The sequence below is a fragment of the Toxotes jaculatrix genome, chromosome 20, assembly GCF_017976425.1.
Source record: "Toxotes jaculatrix isolate fToxJac2 chromosome 20, fToxJac2.pri, whole genome shotgun sequence".
Taxonomy (NCBI): domain Eukaryota; kingdom Metazoa; phylum Chordata; class Actinopteri; family Toxotidae; genus Toxotes; species Toxotes jaculatrix.
In genome coordinates this window covers 16,523,636-16,538,268 of record NC_054413.1, presented here as the reverse complement: position 1 = coordinate 16,538,268, position 14,633 = coordinate 16,523,636, and the positions used below count along the sequence as shown (strand labels likewise).

At 38.9% G+C, this 14,633-nt stretch overlaps 1 protein-coding gene across 1 annotated transcript in view; it reads left to right on the top strand.

The window, feature by feature from the left end:
* LOC121200655 (E3 ubiquitin-protein ligase HECW1) overlaps window positions 1-14,633 on the top strand; it is a 66,835-nt gene that overhangs the window by 16,927 nt on the left and 35,275 nt on the right. The window contains exons 6-8 of the mRNA XM_041066074.1: window positions 1-16; window positions 6,750-6,825; window positions 9,068-9,237. Coding sequence (XP_040922008.1) covers window positions 1-16; window positions 6,750-6,825; window positions 9,068-9,237 — 262 coding nt within the window. The remainder of the gene's footprint in view (window positions 17-6,749; window positions 6,826-9,067; window positions 9,238-14,633) is intronic.

The following is a 14,633-nucleotide window of genomic DNA, read 5'->3' as shown; positions in this document are numbered from 1 at the left end:
GAAGGGCCCTGCACCTGTGAGTCTCACCACACCTCGTGGCTTTATTTCAAAGTCTGCAGCTGTCTCAGATTTGAGAGGCTTCACTGGTCACTCAGTATCTTGTGTCTAGTGGGAAAGGCAGTCCAGCTTCTTTATTTTTCTTCACTTCAGTAAGTCCTGTCAATCAGACTTAGTGGAGAGGAAGCTACTTTATGTAATGGCTGCTTGTCACGCTAAAAGCTACTCCTGAATTTAAGCTGTACCTACAACTCTGATGAAAGGACAAATTACTTTAGAAGCCACTGAGCAGATACAGTGGTGATATTTAACCAACACATATAAAGTCGTGTTTCCCATTTGTTCTACATTACCCACAATGCAACTTCACTGCCAACATGTAGGTCAGAGATTTGCTTGTGTCATTCTAGTAGCGGCTAATGTAGGCTGCCCTCCAGTATGAGATAAGAAGCGGGCTACAGACGTATGGTAACCTCATTTCTTTCCAACCTCACACCCCCAGACAGGTGTAGTGTGTGAGCACGACGTGTCTAGAAATAGAAAAAAAAAAAGTAGCAGAAGCGTTTAAAGCTGCAAAGTTGTGAAGGATTTTACTCCATGAGAAATATCACACGGGTGTAAATGTGTTCTCCCTTGTCAAGGTAAATGAGGGTTGTCATCACTATATTGACCTTTTGTGTCTGTTGTTATATACACAGGGCTATGGAAAAAAAAAGAAATAAAATACTTAACACTAGTAAATCCATACAGTACTGTGCAAAAGTTTTAGGCACTAAATGAAAAATGAGGATACTTATATTACTTATGTAAACAAATCAAAGTATTTGGTGAGACCCCCCCCCTTTGCATTTAAAACAGCATTAATTCACCTGGGTGCTTAGTTTTTCAAGGTACTTGGCAGGCAGGTTCTTCTAAGCATCTTGGAGAACTTGCTTTATTTGCAAGTACAGGTGTGAATGCACCCAAGATGCGTTCAGGGTGCATTTGAGATCCGACCACATTCAGAGGTGGTCCCGGCTGCATATGGTCACAGTCTTTTATGGCCACAGTCTTTTATGGCCACATTGAAGGACCACCAACTGAACTGACATCCTCTGTGTAAGCGGATAAATGTAGTCATCCGTAAACAGTAAGTTTTAACCGACTGCTTGTCAGACCTGTTACTTATTGTTTTAAGTAAAATCAATACAACCAAATATTGTATCTAAAAAAGTTGGGTCTGTAGGGTGTGATACAGCTCAATCATTTCTGAGCTTGTCATCCGTCTGGTCATACTACCCCACTAAATAACGGGAGCAAATAGCTTGTTCCTGGAGATAGAAAATGGTTTTGGCTGCTGGCTTGTTCCACTCACCAACACAGTCAGCAGATCCTCTAGCAGCAGTGGCTGTGACTCACTGCTCATGGATCCAGTTAAGGTACTTTAAAACTCTTAGCGTCCCAATTGCTGCAAATTGCATCAAATACCACACTCTTCTCCTTCTCTGAGTCATAACTCTGAACAAACAAACATGATATACATATTTTTAGATTCAGTGTGTCACACATTCTGAGGATGTCATTAGCTCCAAAAACACACTCCTTATAACCCCAGAACTTGGTTGGGAATTATTGGATTTCAAGTGTTTTTCAGTGTCAAAGTAATCTAGTGATAGTTGTCTGTATATCCTTGGGTATATTTCAAACAGGAACTGCTAATAGCTAATTCAGCATACTTTAATTTGTGCCAATTTAACAAAATGGAAGCATATTTATGCTGGAAAACCAAGCTCAAGTTGTAGCCCACAGTGTGACTCACTGAATCCATGACGACATTATATTCATACTTCCGGTTTACATCCCTGAAAGCCCCAAATTATGGGACGTGTGGCTTTGTGGATCCAGATATCATCTTTCTGCATGCGGCGTCTTACTTTTTCACCACCTCTGATTTCGCAAACCTGTGGGATCTGTACTTGAACAGCGGTTGTTTGAGAAATTGTCACATGAAAATCATTAGATGAAATTTTTTTGAGCAGCAGGAGCACATATTACTGTCACTGTGTCAGTATTGTCATTGCCCTTCTAAAGCTTCTATCAGTCAGACCCTGTTATCAAGAGGGTGTCCAGCTGGGCGATTGGATTTCCATGTTTGCCTTCCCATTCTGCTGCTGTGGGCCCCTGGAAATGCTGATGGGCCCAGAACTTGATCTGTACTTGCTTCCTGAGGACAAAGGAATAAAAATAACCGTCATAGGAAGAGAGACAGGGAGGGAGGGAAGAGTAGAGGTAGCAGAAGATAGTCCAGTTCAGGTAAGTCATTCAGGTTTTTGGAGGCGAGAGGTGGAGAGCGCCAGGTCTGAGTTGCCTGAGGCCGACAGAACAAAAACAGCAGGAGGAGGAGAAGAAGAAAAGAAGAGAAGAGAAGAGATGGACAAACAGGAAAGCAGTGGAGGGAGATTTGTCTGCTTTGACTTCTCTTTACTCTAGCCAGTCAGAACTGAGATAGAGAAGACACAGCATTTGTTTGCGTATGTGTGTGATGGACGGCATGTGTCTCCAGCTGGGACTGTTGTCTCCCAGTCATCCTGAGAGGAGGAGCGGGAGGAGGATGAGGCTCAGCTGGATAGCCTGGGTAATCATAAACATTTGCTCTGTCCGTGTCTTTCTCTTTTCTTACATGCACGCTTGTGATGACTCATTCAGTCACCTGCCGTTTCATTTGTTTTGTTACAGCAGCTTGAAAGACATATGCATCAGATTGCATGGGTCACAAGCCAAACATGTCGAGTCAATCAATCAGTCAAGAGCTCAGAATCTCAGCTATCTGTAGCTGAACTTCTGAAGTATGATATGACTCATGATAAAACACAGTGGGCTAATATTTGCTTGTAAAATGTGATGTAATGTTCATGATGTGCTGTTGTTTTTGCTGTAGCCTCTAACTTTCACATGTTGTTGATAAGTCTGATGTACCAATTTGCTAATATATCAAATTAAATTAAAAGAAGAGACGAGACATTATAGGAAAACATTTTCCAATTTAGCCTTTTTTCTAGTAAGATTGATATCCATCTTCTCATTTCACCCAAGGAAGGAAAGAGGGAAGTCATTTATATGTATTTCCCAAATGCTTAACTGTAGCTTTCTATAACTTTACATTAACATAGTTTTATAGTAGAAAACCTATAATTTGAAAGCTCCACTTCTTGAGACTAAGGGATTCTCAGAAAGCAAAATCTCTTAGTGGTTATTGTTGAGACCATTTGTAGTTTTTCACCTTTATTTAACCACGCAGGTGAGAGGCAGCTGTGATTCAGGAGTGCCACACTCATACAGTTGTAAACACTGACAATTAAAATCATGACTTGTCTGACGGCAACTGTTGGTCAACCACAGTCTGATCTGCCAACCACTGCTCTCTTTTTTGATTTGTTGCACAACTGTTTAGCATAAAGATGGAGAACAGGGGATCCAGCTACCTGAGCTCAATCCAAAGTTGTACCTACCTACATCTCTAAATCTCACCAGTTGGTATCTTGGGGCTGGGTGCATAAAATTTTGGTTCGCAAAAGACAAAAACACAGTGATTTAACTACCTGCTTGGTTGCGTGTGAACATGTCGGACATGAATTTGGACCGGATGCAGGGATAGCTTAAAGGTCGAAAATACAATACATAAAAATGTATGCATTGTATTTAATTTCATCCGATAACACCACAGAGCACTCGAGTGGTTATACTCTGTCTGAAGTACTCGTCATGTGGTCCGACAGCTCTGGAAAGGTCACACCTTTCCAGCATCGGATTAGGAGGGTCTGTGTCTGACCATTTCTGTAAGCTTCTCCAACAGACAATCTGACATTCACACCCACCTCATGCTATGATGGGACAGCTGTGCGGAGGTGAGGAAGGAGCCGAGGACTGAATCACGTCTTCCTCCTCTCTCTCTCTCTCTGTGACAGCCAGCTTTTCACTCCGCCGTGAATGTGGCTGTTCGGATCAGGTACAAACACTTTTGATTTCCGACGTGGTCAGACAGTATTTCTTATGAACTAGTCCTGACAGACCATAAACTAGCCATTAGGGGATAAACTCCTCACTCAAGGATGGTAATGAAGGAGGTGTAAGTGCTGCTCTTTGATCCCCTCCCCTTTCGATTCATTCCCTTGGTCCGACAATCAAACCATCAACGTTAAAACTGCTTCTCTTCCATTAGACAAGAGCAGATATGCCTTTGCATTATATATCAAAAAACATACTTTTTTCAATATATATAAGCCAATTTCATTCTATTTGGCTTTTTTATTATATAGCACAGCTCACCTCATAGGTGGGGAATACTAATTGGAACCTTTGAGTCCAAACGGATTCTCCAAATGTCATATAGCACCAGGTCCATGACTAGTGCTGAGTGATCAACATTAGACAATGGCATTTGACAAACTATCCCCCCCCCCACACATGATCTCAACACCGAGCTGACATAATCCCCTCTACACTACCCTGTGTTGATGTTCAGCCACACTAACTGAGTTAGATCACCCAGCCTCTCTGTCTTAAAAGGCACTGGAGTGTATTAAAATATCTTACGCACTCTCACACAGAGGGTGAAGCCTTTGGTGTATCTGACCGGTAATCAGATGTGGATCCATTTTGTAAACGTGGGCTGTCTCTTTCAGTCTCGTCATGTTTGGGGGGAAGGGTGCTTTTATTGTGTAAAATCTCTCTCCTCTTACATCATTTAAGATTCTTACAGCACTTAAAGGATGCTCATAAATTGTATATTCTGTTCTATTTATGAGCACTTGGTCTTTCTCTGTATTCCGCAGCAGGATGGTAGATTATATAAAGTGTGCTGCAGATGGGTGAAGTTGTCATTTGGTTTATCTGTGAGATTAGAATCACTGAGGAGACCCGCGCTGGCACTTCTCTCTCTGTCTGTACTCAGCAAGGCAGATTAGCATCTCATTAAAATGAATTGGTCCAAACATCTGTCATTTCCTTTATCCCTTTATCTTGTTGTTTTCACTGCCTGTTTTTTTTTTTTTTTTTTTGTTTCCATCCAGTTGCATAAGCGTTCAGACCTGACACAGAATTTTGCAAGGAAATACTGCAGTCATTTTAAAGACTCTGACACTCTCTGGCTTTTTATATTCCTGTAATGTCTCCATTTCCCTGCTTAACTTCCTGTGTCTTATTGCTTTTGCATTGATGGTTAACCAAATTAGCGAGATGACGCTATATTCTGAGCATGAAATCAAAAATATCTTCTGCCTCCATCTGAAATGATGTATTCAGTGAAATACACATTTACATGCATATGTCACATTAATACCAAAGCGTTTGCCCAGTTATCACCAAAGTGAATACGTCTACATTGGTCAGTCCACTAGCTATTCAACTGCATATAATATCTCATCAACCACTGCTGAAACTGTGATGAAACTAGCTGCACTATCAGGTCAAAACGTCCTGCTGATAGCATTTTGTTCCATGACAAAGTATCTTAACAGTACTGAGAGTATAAAGCTGTGCTAGCGGCACTGTGAGGCACACAGCAGTGCTTTAAACTCATTACTAACATCAGAATGCTAACATGCTCATGCAGGTATAATGGTTAACAAGTTAGTCTGGTGGATTAGCAAAGTACATCATTAGTTTTGCTGCTGGTTAGTCGTGAATCATGAAAGTCAAAGCAAAACTTTGACTTGATGATGATGCAACATAATAAGGGATCACCCAAGTCATTATAATTCATCTTGAGGGGCACCACGATTATTTGTTTCATGGCAGTCCATTCAGTAGCTGACAAGACATTTCAGTCAGAACCAAAAATAGCAAACTCTTGGTGGCAAAAGTGAGACAGTCACCAAAAGTCATGAGGATTCATCCTCTGGGATTCATGAATATCTGTTACAAATGTCATGGCAATCCATCAAATAGTTGTTGATGCATTTCACTCAAAACCACAATAGTCAATTCCTTACGGTGTTGGAGGGAAAGTCTGAAAACAACCTGGTGATTTGCTTGATGCTAGCTGAAGCTGCATCACGTAAAATACATTTTGGCATATCTGAATAATGTGCTTTCCAGCGCTTATATTATTTGAGTTGCAAAAACCTTGAAACCTGAAATCAGGTGTCAAGCAGGTTTCTGTCAGTCAGACTTCTGAGGGTCTAAACGAGTTCTGTATCCCCTATGTCCCACTGTTCTGCTCCCGTGATCTTAAGATTACTAATCATACTGCTTATTTTTCTTTCCCGACTATCAGCACAGTATTTACACTATCCTCCAATTTCTGCTCTCTCCATCAGCTCCTCTGTCTCTGTCCCTCCTCCCATCCCCCATGCTCCTCCTCTTCCGGGCTGAATAATCAATATCAGGATAATGAAGATAGAGTATTGATTGCAGGACGCTGAAAATGGGGCTTGAAAGAAAACACTGTGTTGAAATGAGATTGGACAGTTTGTCATGTAAACTCAATTGCTATAGATTTATTTTTTCTGCTCAGTTTTTACTTACTTATAATCATATACCATATAACCATATAATTTCTTTTTTTTTTTTTTACTTGTATGCTGTTATTTTTTCCTTGCATACTGTTATTTGGCTTCAGTGACCCACTTTCCTCATGGGCATCATTAAAGTTTCATCTTACAGGCAAGGAAGGAAGATGCTGGTGTCGAGGAGAAGGAAGGGTTGAGTGTGTTTTCATGTTCCTTTGTGTTCATAGACAGTTCTTAACTGTTCATGTCTGTCTCTGCCTTCAGGTATTAAAGCCAGTGGTTAGTCCTGAAGTCAACCATGGACTGGGCAACCGGAGACTCATTAACTTTTCATTGTCAGGTACGCTACACACATCTGTCCTTTTCTTTCCATCTATTCCTGTATTGTTTTCCTCCGTCACTCTGCACCTTTCAGTCAATATGATCACACACTCTGTCCTCATCTGACTCTTCTCTCTCTAGTAATGTCATTTAAGTGTTGGCTGGCTAAAAGCTCTGGTAGATTCAAGTTAATGCCAGCCCATGTTTATTTAAAAGCAGCCTTACAGTGTAGTTGACATGAACATGGTAAACTTTGGCATTTACTGTCGCTGCAGTATTGAAATTGAGTAACATAATACTAAAAATCCACCCCAGTAGATTTTTGACTCAGTAAATTATATTTACAGTCAGGTTCCTCTCGATTGATTGTTATCACCATAGTGTCCATTGCAGCAGAAATTCTTTTCTTTTTATAGGTCTCTAAATCAGGGGTTTGAGACAATTGCTTCTTGATACTAATATTAGTCTTTCTTATATTAAGGGGCTAATCAGGCTTTAAAATTTTCCCTTGATGCTTTAGGGGATGTAGTATGATTTCTAAGCTGATTTGTAGAAGTTATAGAAGTTTTTGCAGTGGCAAAACAGCATTTCCTATATGCACAGCACGGATAAAACGCATAACTACACTTTAAAGACTTTATGATAAGTCTTCTTCTAGACTTTTAGATCCAACCCACTCACTGTGAATGACCAAATCAAATATTTGAGTTTAGTGTGTGCAGCGTTTCCTACTTAGGTGCATGCTACGGCTCACCCTGTATGTCTTACATCACTTACCATTCAGTCTTTCATCACACATTACCTTGGATTGGGTGAGAAGATTCCCCCTAGCTGCCTTTGTAACTCAAATTATGCACATACCACTTAAAATTCAATTTCACTCCCAAACAACCATATTGCAGCAATTCTAACTAACCCTTTACACACTCTGCTCTGCAGTATTGTGCTCATTAACAACGACACACAGATTTAAATGGCAACATGCCAGTAGACCTGTTATAGTGTTTTTCACTCACAATAGTATTTCACCAGTAATCTTCTCTATAAAAAGATGGCCATAGCATTCTTACAAAAGCTTTCCAGCTACTATATGACAAACATATGCAACAATACACATGGTGCTTTTACAAATCGACTGTGTCAGTGGCTTCATATACTTTTCATTCATAACTGCTTCTCTCCAGCCCTGAGCTGGATGAAGGATCTGGGTTAATCTTTCTCAAAGGATTAAAAATGAAATTAAGTGTAACTGGCTCCCTCGGGATTTCTTATTAACATTCTGTCAGCCATTTTTGCCAAACCAAAACGGTGTGGTAGCTTCACCATGGAATTTCTGTCAGTTTAGTAGCACAGCAAAACACACTCAGGGCCATAGCCAAGATTTTACTATGACTGAGCTCATCAGTTTTAATAAGTTTTAAGTGAAACAGCAAGGTTTGGAGGTCAACAAAAGCAGACAGCAACCTGAAGGAGGCCTGGTTGGTTTGTGTTGGGTCAGACGTATAAAAGATGGTATCATCAGCATAAAAGTGGACACTACACTGCTGAGTTGGAAAATAAATATTAATTATGTACAGAGTAAACAGCAGTTGGCCTAGTACTGATCCTTGAGTGACAACTTCATCTTGTCAACTAGATGGGAACTTGATTTGAAGCCATAGTCATAGTTTGAACACAACCATATTTGAACCAGTTGTAAGCAGAATCAACAGTATTAAAAACCTTGGACACACCTGCCAAAAGTGCAGCACAGTGTTATTTTTTATCACTTGGACAATTTTTTTTCTTGGAAACTCGCTAAGAAATTATAACGAAGTGTTAGCATTTTACTTCCAAACATAAACGAAAATGAAAAACATAGCTTCAATGGTAGCTAAACCTACTGGAGCACATCTTCTGATTTCATGAACCAGTTAAACCTTTTCTCCTTAGTTTATCAAAGACTGAGAAAAAAAAAAACCTTTTTCTCTATTTGACCAGTTTTTTCATTTTCAGTGCCTCAAGTTCTATTGGCTTTTCCACATATGAAGTTTTAAAAATTTTTAATGAAATACTCTTGTGTCGTACTTGGATTTTGTTGCTTAGGCAGTCCTCTGTTTTTGTAAGAATAGTGCAGTTTTATCTCAGCGGTCATCTGGATCAAACAAGTCACTAATGAAAGTCCTGGGGTGTGTCACTTTCACTAGTGGTCTGAACTTGCATCACCATTTTTCATTATCATTTCACATAACCCCATCCTTGTATAATTCCATGTCCTTCAGACCTCCAGGCAGTTGGTTTGAAGAAGGGGATGTTCTTCAATCCTGACCCCTACCTGAAGCTCTCCATCCAGCCTGGAAAGCACAGCATCTTCCCCTCGCTGCCACACCACGGCCAGGAGAAACGCTCTGGAGTGGTCTGCAACACAGTCAACCCACAGTGGAACGCGGAGGTACACACACACACACACACACACACACACACACACACACACACACACACACACACACACACACACACACACACACACACACACACACACACACACAATCTATCTCAAAAGATTTCTGTGTTATCTTCAGACATTTAAACTGTGTAACAGTTGTAACATTTAAACGTGATTATATGTATCCATATTGTTTCCTGTGTCTTTTGTGTCCTTGGCTGTACCTGCCAAACGGAAACCTCTGTTAGACTTTAAAGCATCTGAAGCCTGACAGAGTTCATCTGAAAATCACCTGCTGTTACTGAGCAAGTAGGGAAGAATTTTTACTTTGAGCAAAATACCCAGGAGGAAAAAGTGAAGGTTAGGAATCCTAACACTTTGGAGGAATGTGTCTTCTTTTGTCTTTAGACACTGACTGTCTCTGACCTTAAAAGGAGCTTGAAAATACCTGCAGTTTTTTGTGTTTCACAGTCACACAGTGGTCATTTTGGCACCTGATTATGTTTGAGTTTTTCAATGTAAATGTGTATGAGTTTGAGACTTTGATTATTTGATTATTTTTTTACATTCATTCTATCTTCTTTGTGATATTTTTCCATCATTTTCATCTTACATTTAAATTTTTATGTCCTCCAAGCACTGTGAGGTTACAGCAGTCGCCATGTTTGATGTGTGGAGTTATCATGGTTGTTCTCATCTTGCTCAAAGTTAGCAGAAAGGTATCTTTACCTGTTTATACCAGGTTGTAATAGCTCTCACGCAAAATACTGACTGTCCTCAGCAAATGTTTGGGTTGAGTTTGAGACAAGCAGCTGAAATATTGGATTACATTAATGCGGTATTAGTCATTTAACTAATATCCGTGTGGGAAAAATGTTGTGAACAAATCATTCTCAACATAGTTTCCACTGCTAAAAATAACAACGGCATGTTGATGTTTGTGAGTCCGTGATGTCTAACAATGGGTAAATTTAGAGGCATGAACAAAAAGTGTCTTAGAAATCTTGGTATAGGTATTTTCTAGGAGCATGGATGAAAAGCAAACAATGGAACTTAGGTAAATTTCCATCATTGTTATTTAAAGGATTTTTGAAGGAAAACATGTCCAGAAATTCATATATTCCTAATATAGACCCAGCACCGCAGACTGCACAGCACAGACCGGAGAAGATTGGGTGCTTCTTTGGTTTCATTAGTAGAATAAGAGGATCAATGTAATCCATGAAAATCACGTTTGCTTTTTGTAAAATGAGATTAGCCAATTGATTTTCTCATTTAGGACTTTTTCTTGGAAAACCATACATTTCTGGCAAGTTCATTGCAAGTTAATCCTTCTGTAGAGGCTGTAGATTTGGGGCATGAACAATATGGTTTAAATAATATTAAATCATATTCACCACAAAAGGTCAGTGATCTTAATAATGCCACTGTGTCGGCTAATGTGGATAAATATCCATATTATTTAAAATCTGTATTTAAAACTAATTGTTCCAAAACCTCCTTTCAACTGTGAGTGCTTGACAGATTAATAATAGCAAAAAAGATTTTATGACAATCTGTATTATGTTAAAAATATGTCCTGTATTGAATGAACATTACAGGCTCAAGATAAACAGGAAAATGATGTGATGGTGGCATTGTCCTTTAACTATGGCCATTTTTGGATTTGATTTTAAGCAGTTAATAGATTAATCAATGAGATCATTAGCAGAAAATCAATTAGGAACTAATATTACTGTTTTCGCAGCAAAAATTGTCATAATTGGTTGACTTTCTTTGTATATTTTGGATTTTGACCTGATCGTTGGATAAACACAAAAATTAAGCATATCACCAAATAATTTACTTGTCAGCAAAACAATCAGCAGTGAATAGATAATGAAACCTGCAGTACTTGCAGTCCTGTAGTTGTTGATTTAAAAAAAGTGCGGTCAATTGCAGCTTTTAGAAAATAAAATGATTTTTTGTGTAAATAATAGATGGAGATTTTTGGCAGTTTCACACAGTACATCTGTTTTTCTCTGCACTTTCTTGTACTGAAACCTGACGTTGAAGATAATTGGACATAAAGATGACTTTATGTCCAATTAGTGGTCTTCTTTCTGGTTTCCAGTCAGTATTTATCTATACACTCCTGATTCTGTGAGCTGCAGAAAAAAAGCTTTTATTTTAAGGAACTTTGTTTTAGCCTTAAAGACACACTCAAAACCTAAGTTGGGAGTACTACTGCACATGACCTAGATTTATATATAGCTACTGGCTCAAATAAATCACCTTTATGTTGCCTAATGGACAAAGGTTTCTTGGGATCTGCTGCAGGAATTACTGTTAATATTTAATTTCTAATATAAAAGGTGTAAATCAACAACGTTATTGGGGACCTGTTCTTTTATTTGGCATATTTCTGGTTTAACAGCTATTAGTTGAAAAACATGAAATGGGACAGGCCAAATCTTGATGAGAGACTGATGCTATGGACAGATTAGACCATAATAACAATGGAAATGACTCAGTACTTTGTGCGTAATGTGCATAATGTTGAGCTGCTCTCTGTCTGACTGCAGCGTACGTGTCAGAATGCTCTACAGCACAATTTCTATCTTTTATCGTGTCTCTCCGGAGACTCCATACACTGATTTAATGCAGCTTCCCTCTTGGCAGCATCCACTCAGCTCAAAGCCACTTTCCTTTTCCAAACAGCCCCCATGTTGAGTGGGACTCAGCTTGCTTGGCAGTAATGCACTGTATCACTCTAATGGGTCTCCATAGCATGCTAGCTCCGTCAGCATACTAACCATACTGCAGTCCGGTACTTTGCAGATTTGAGAGACAATTCTGAATCACTATATAATAAAACAACATGATGAAATATTATAGCACCAACACAAAATGCCACCAAAAGAATTGATCTCTGGAAACCTGTACAGTGCTGGAAATTGTGTTTGATGTAGAATACTCTTTTGAATAATTAATGTAGGGTTATATTTATCTTCACTTGCCAGTATGTTAGATCAATATTGACCTTGTATGTAATATGGTTTGTTTGATTGATTGTTGATGACGATGATCAGCAAAGTCTTACTCTTCTGTAGTGTAAAAGATTTATAAATAGCCTTAAATAAATAAAGGTCTGTAATACTATGTTTGACTGTACCAAACAGGTACAGGTCCAGAGTCATATGTGGGCCCAGAGGGCCATTTTAATTTTCTCAGCTAGATTTTTTTCGGAAGCTGATATCATGACTATAAATACACCTACTAAAATGGAAACCTTTAAAAGTCAGTTTCTAAAACTGAACATTTCACTGTTTTTCAGACAAGATGTTCAGTTCCTCACTACAGAATCTAAAGCAGCATCTGGTATCACATACACAGGTCATATAACAAAGGTTTATTTCCATCAATAAATCTGATCAAAACACTTCAGCAAACTAATCATGTTCTGGAAGTTATTACCTGAGAAACTTTGTGTATTACCAACACCTCAAAACAGTAGTAATTTAAGTAATTTTGTACAATACTTACAATGTGAAATACATGTTATTGTTGTGCATATCCTTTCAGTGTGAACTGCTGCCTGAACTGACTTTCAGTATCTACTTTGTGAGCTCAGCTTGTCTCACATCCTCAGTAACATGAGAAGATGGTTTTGATGGACCTGCAGCTGATTCACTCTCTGTGGCTGTTTCTCAAAGTCAACACAATGCTGCTTCATTTATCAGCAAGCTAACCATAGTAATGTTAGCTAGTTAGCCATGTTACATAGCAGTTTAAAAAGACATCATAGCTTTAGACTTCAAGCAGCATCATCGGCATCAATGAAATAACTGCATTTGGAGACAAGTTGTCATCTCGCTCCAAAATCGGCTGGGATTGGCCCTTAATAGGATGTAGCTGTATAGATAATGGATGGATGGATGTAAACTCATGTGACTGGCAGTGAGGATGGTGATAGAGCAGAAATAGTTGCCCCTCACAGAGGTTACCACAGAAGATGATTCATCCATGGGTGCTCGAATTTCATCTTTGCAATGTCTTATCATCTTATTATATACAGCAGTGAAACAGAAAAAAAGGAGATTAGATAGCTGAAAATGATGATTAAAAAGTGTAGTAAAACAGCTGTAATTATACAATAATATACAAATACACAGAAACAGTATAGACAGCTAAGTGTATGGGGGAAGCGCATGATGTGGCCTTCCAGTGACATGCCAAACCTCAACCTTTTCACCTTTTCATAGATGCATTTTAAATGTCATAATATAAATATAAATCCAGTGTGCAGCCCAATGAGAATGACCTTTAATGCATCGAAAGATCGATGCCTTTCATGTGGAGAGAGACATGCAAACCTATACTGTCCCCCCATTATGTGCCACGCTGTAGGCCATACTGCTGTATGGAGAGTGTGTGGTGCTGAAGCAAAGTTTCCATTTTCCACCTCTTTGCATGTGAGAGAGACAGTATCCTTTATCTTAAGAGGCCCCGGCTTGGCTAGTTACAGTAGTGCAGAGATAATGTCACTGGGCTCCAACAGAGAACAGAGCTTAGTGTATGTGCACCACATAATAATGCAGAAGGCAGCTTGCACAGACTGTTGAGCTATTTACTGGTCTTGTATCTCTCACTCAATAATACTGACACGCTTATTGGACTCTATAAGGAACAGGGTCAAAGGACGCAAACCTGTAATATAATGACGGTAATATTTTGTTCTGTGCTGTTATATTTATACTGATGTCTGGCAGCCTAAGTGGCTTTTTTAGTGATACAGCTGATAACTATACTGAATTGGTTATGACAGTCATATATCACACTATATATATATAATCATATATTAAACTACATATTAAAGTCATATTTGTTTGCTGTGGCTTTCGTTTTCATTAGATAAACGTGTTATTGTGTAAAACTCTTTATGCCAACAGCCATACTAGAGTCCTTTCAGCTTCTATCAAGCTGTGGTGATGGACCTTTTGCCATCATCACAGGTTGCCTCCAGCTTTTTTTTTTTTTTTTTATGTAGATTAAAGTCAAAATCATTTCGCCGTTATAAGTACTGCTTAAACTGTGAGAACATTTGTATCATGTCTACTGTGGCTCTGAGTGATAAATAAATGATGCTGGCTGATAGATGAGCTCAATCTGTGTAAATGTAGACTGACAAAGAAATAACAAGAAATGTCAAAGACATGTGAGAATACTTAGAGTTTATATTTCAGCTTTATCTTGGTAACAATTCCTCCCATGTCATAATCAGATTTTTAAAACTCTAAAATTTTGGTATTGGCTTAAAAAAAAAAAAAAAAAAAAAAAAAAAATCAGTATCAGTGTGCTTCTACTTTTTCACGTGTGAGAGTGAGCCTCCATTACAAAATGGGGGGCGTGGAGTATAGGAT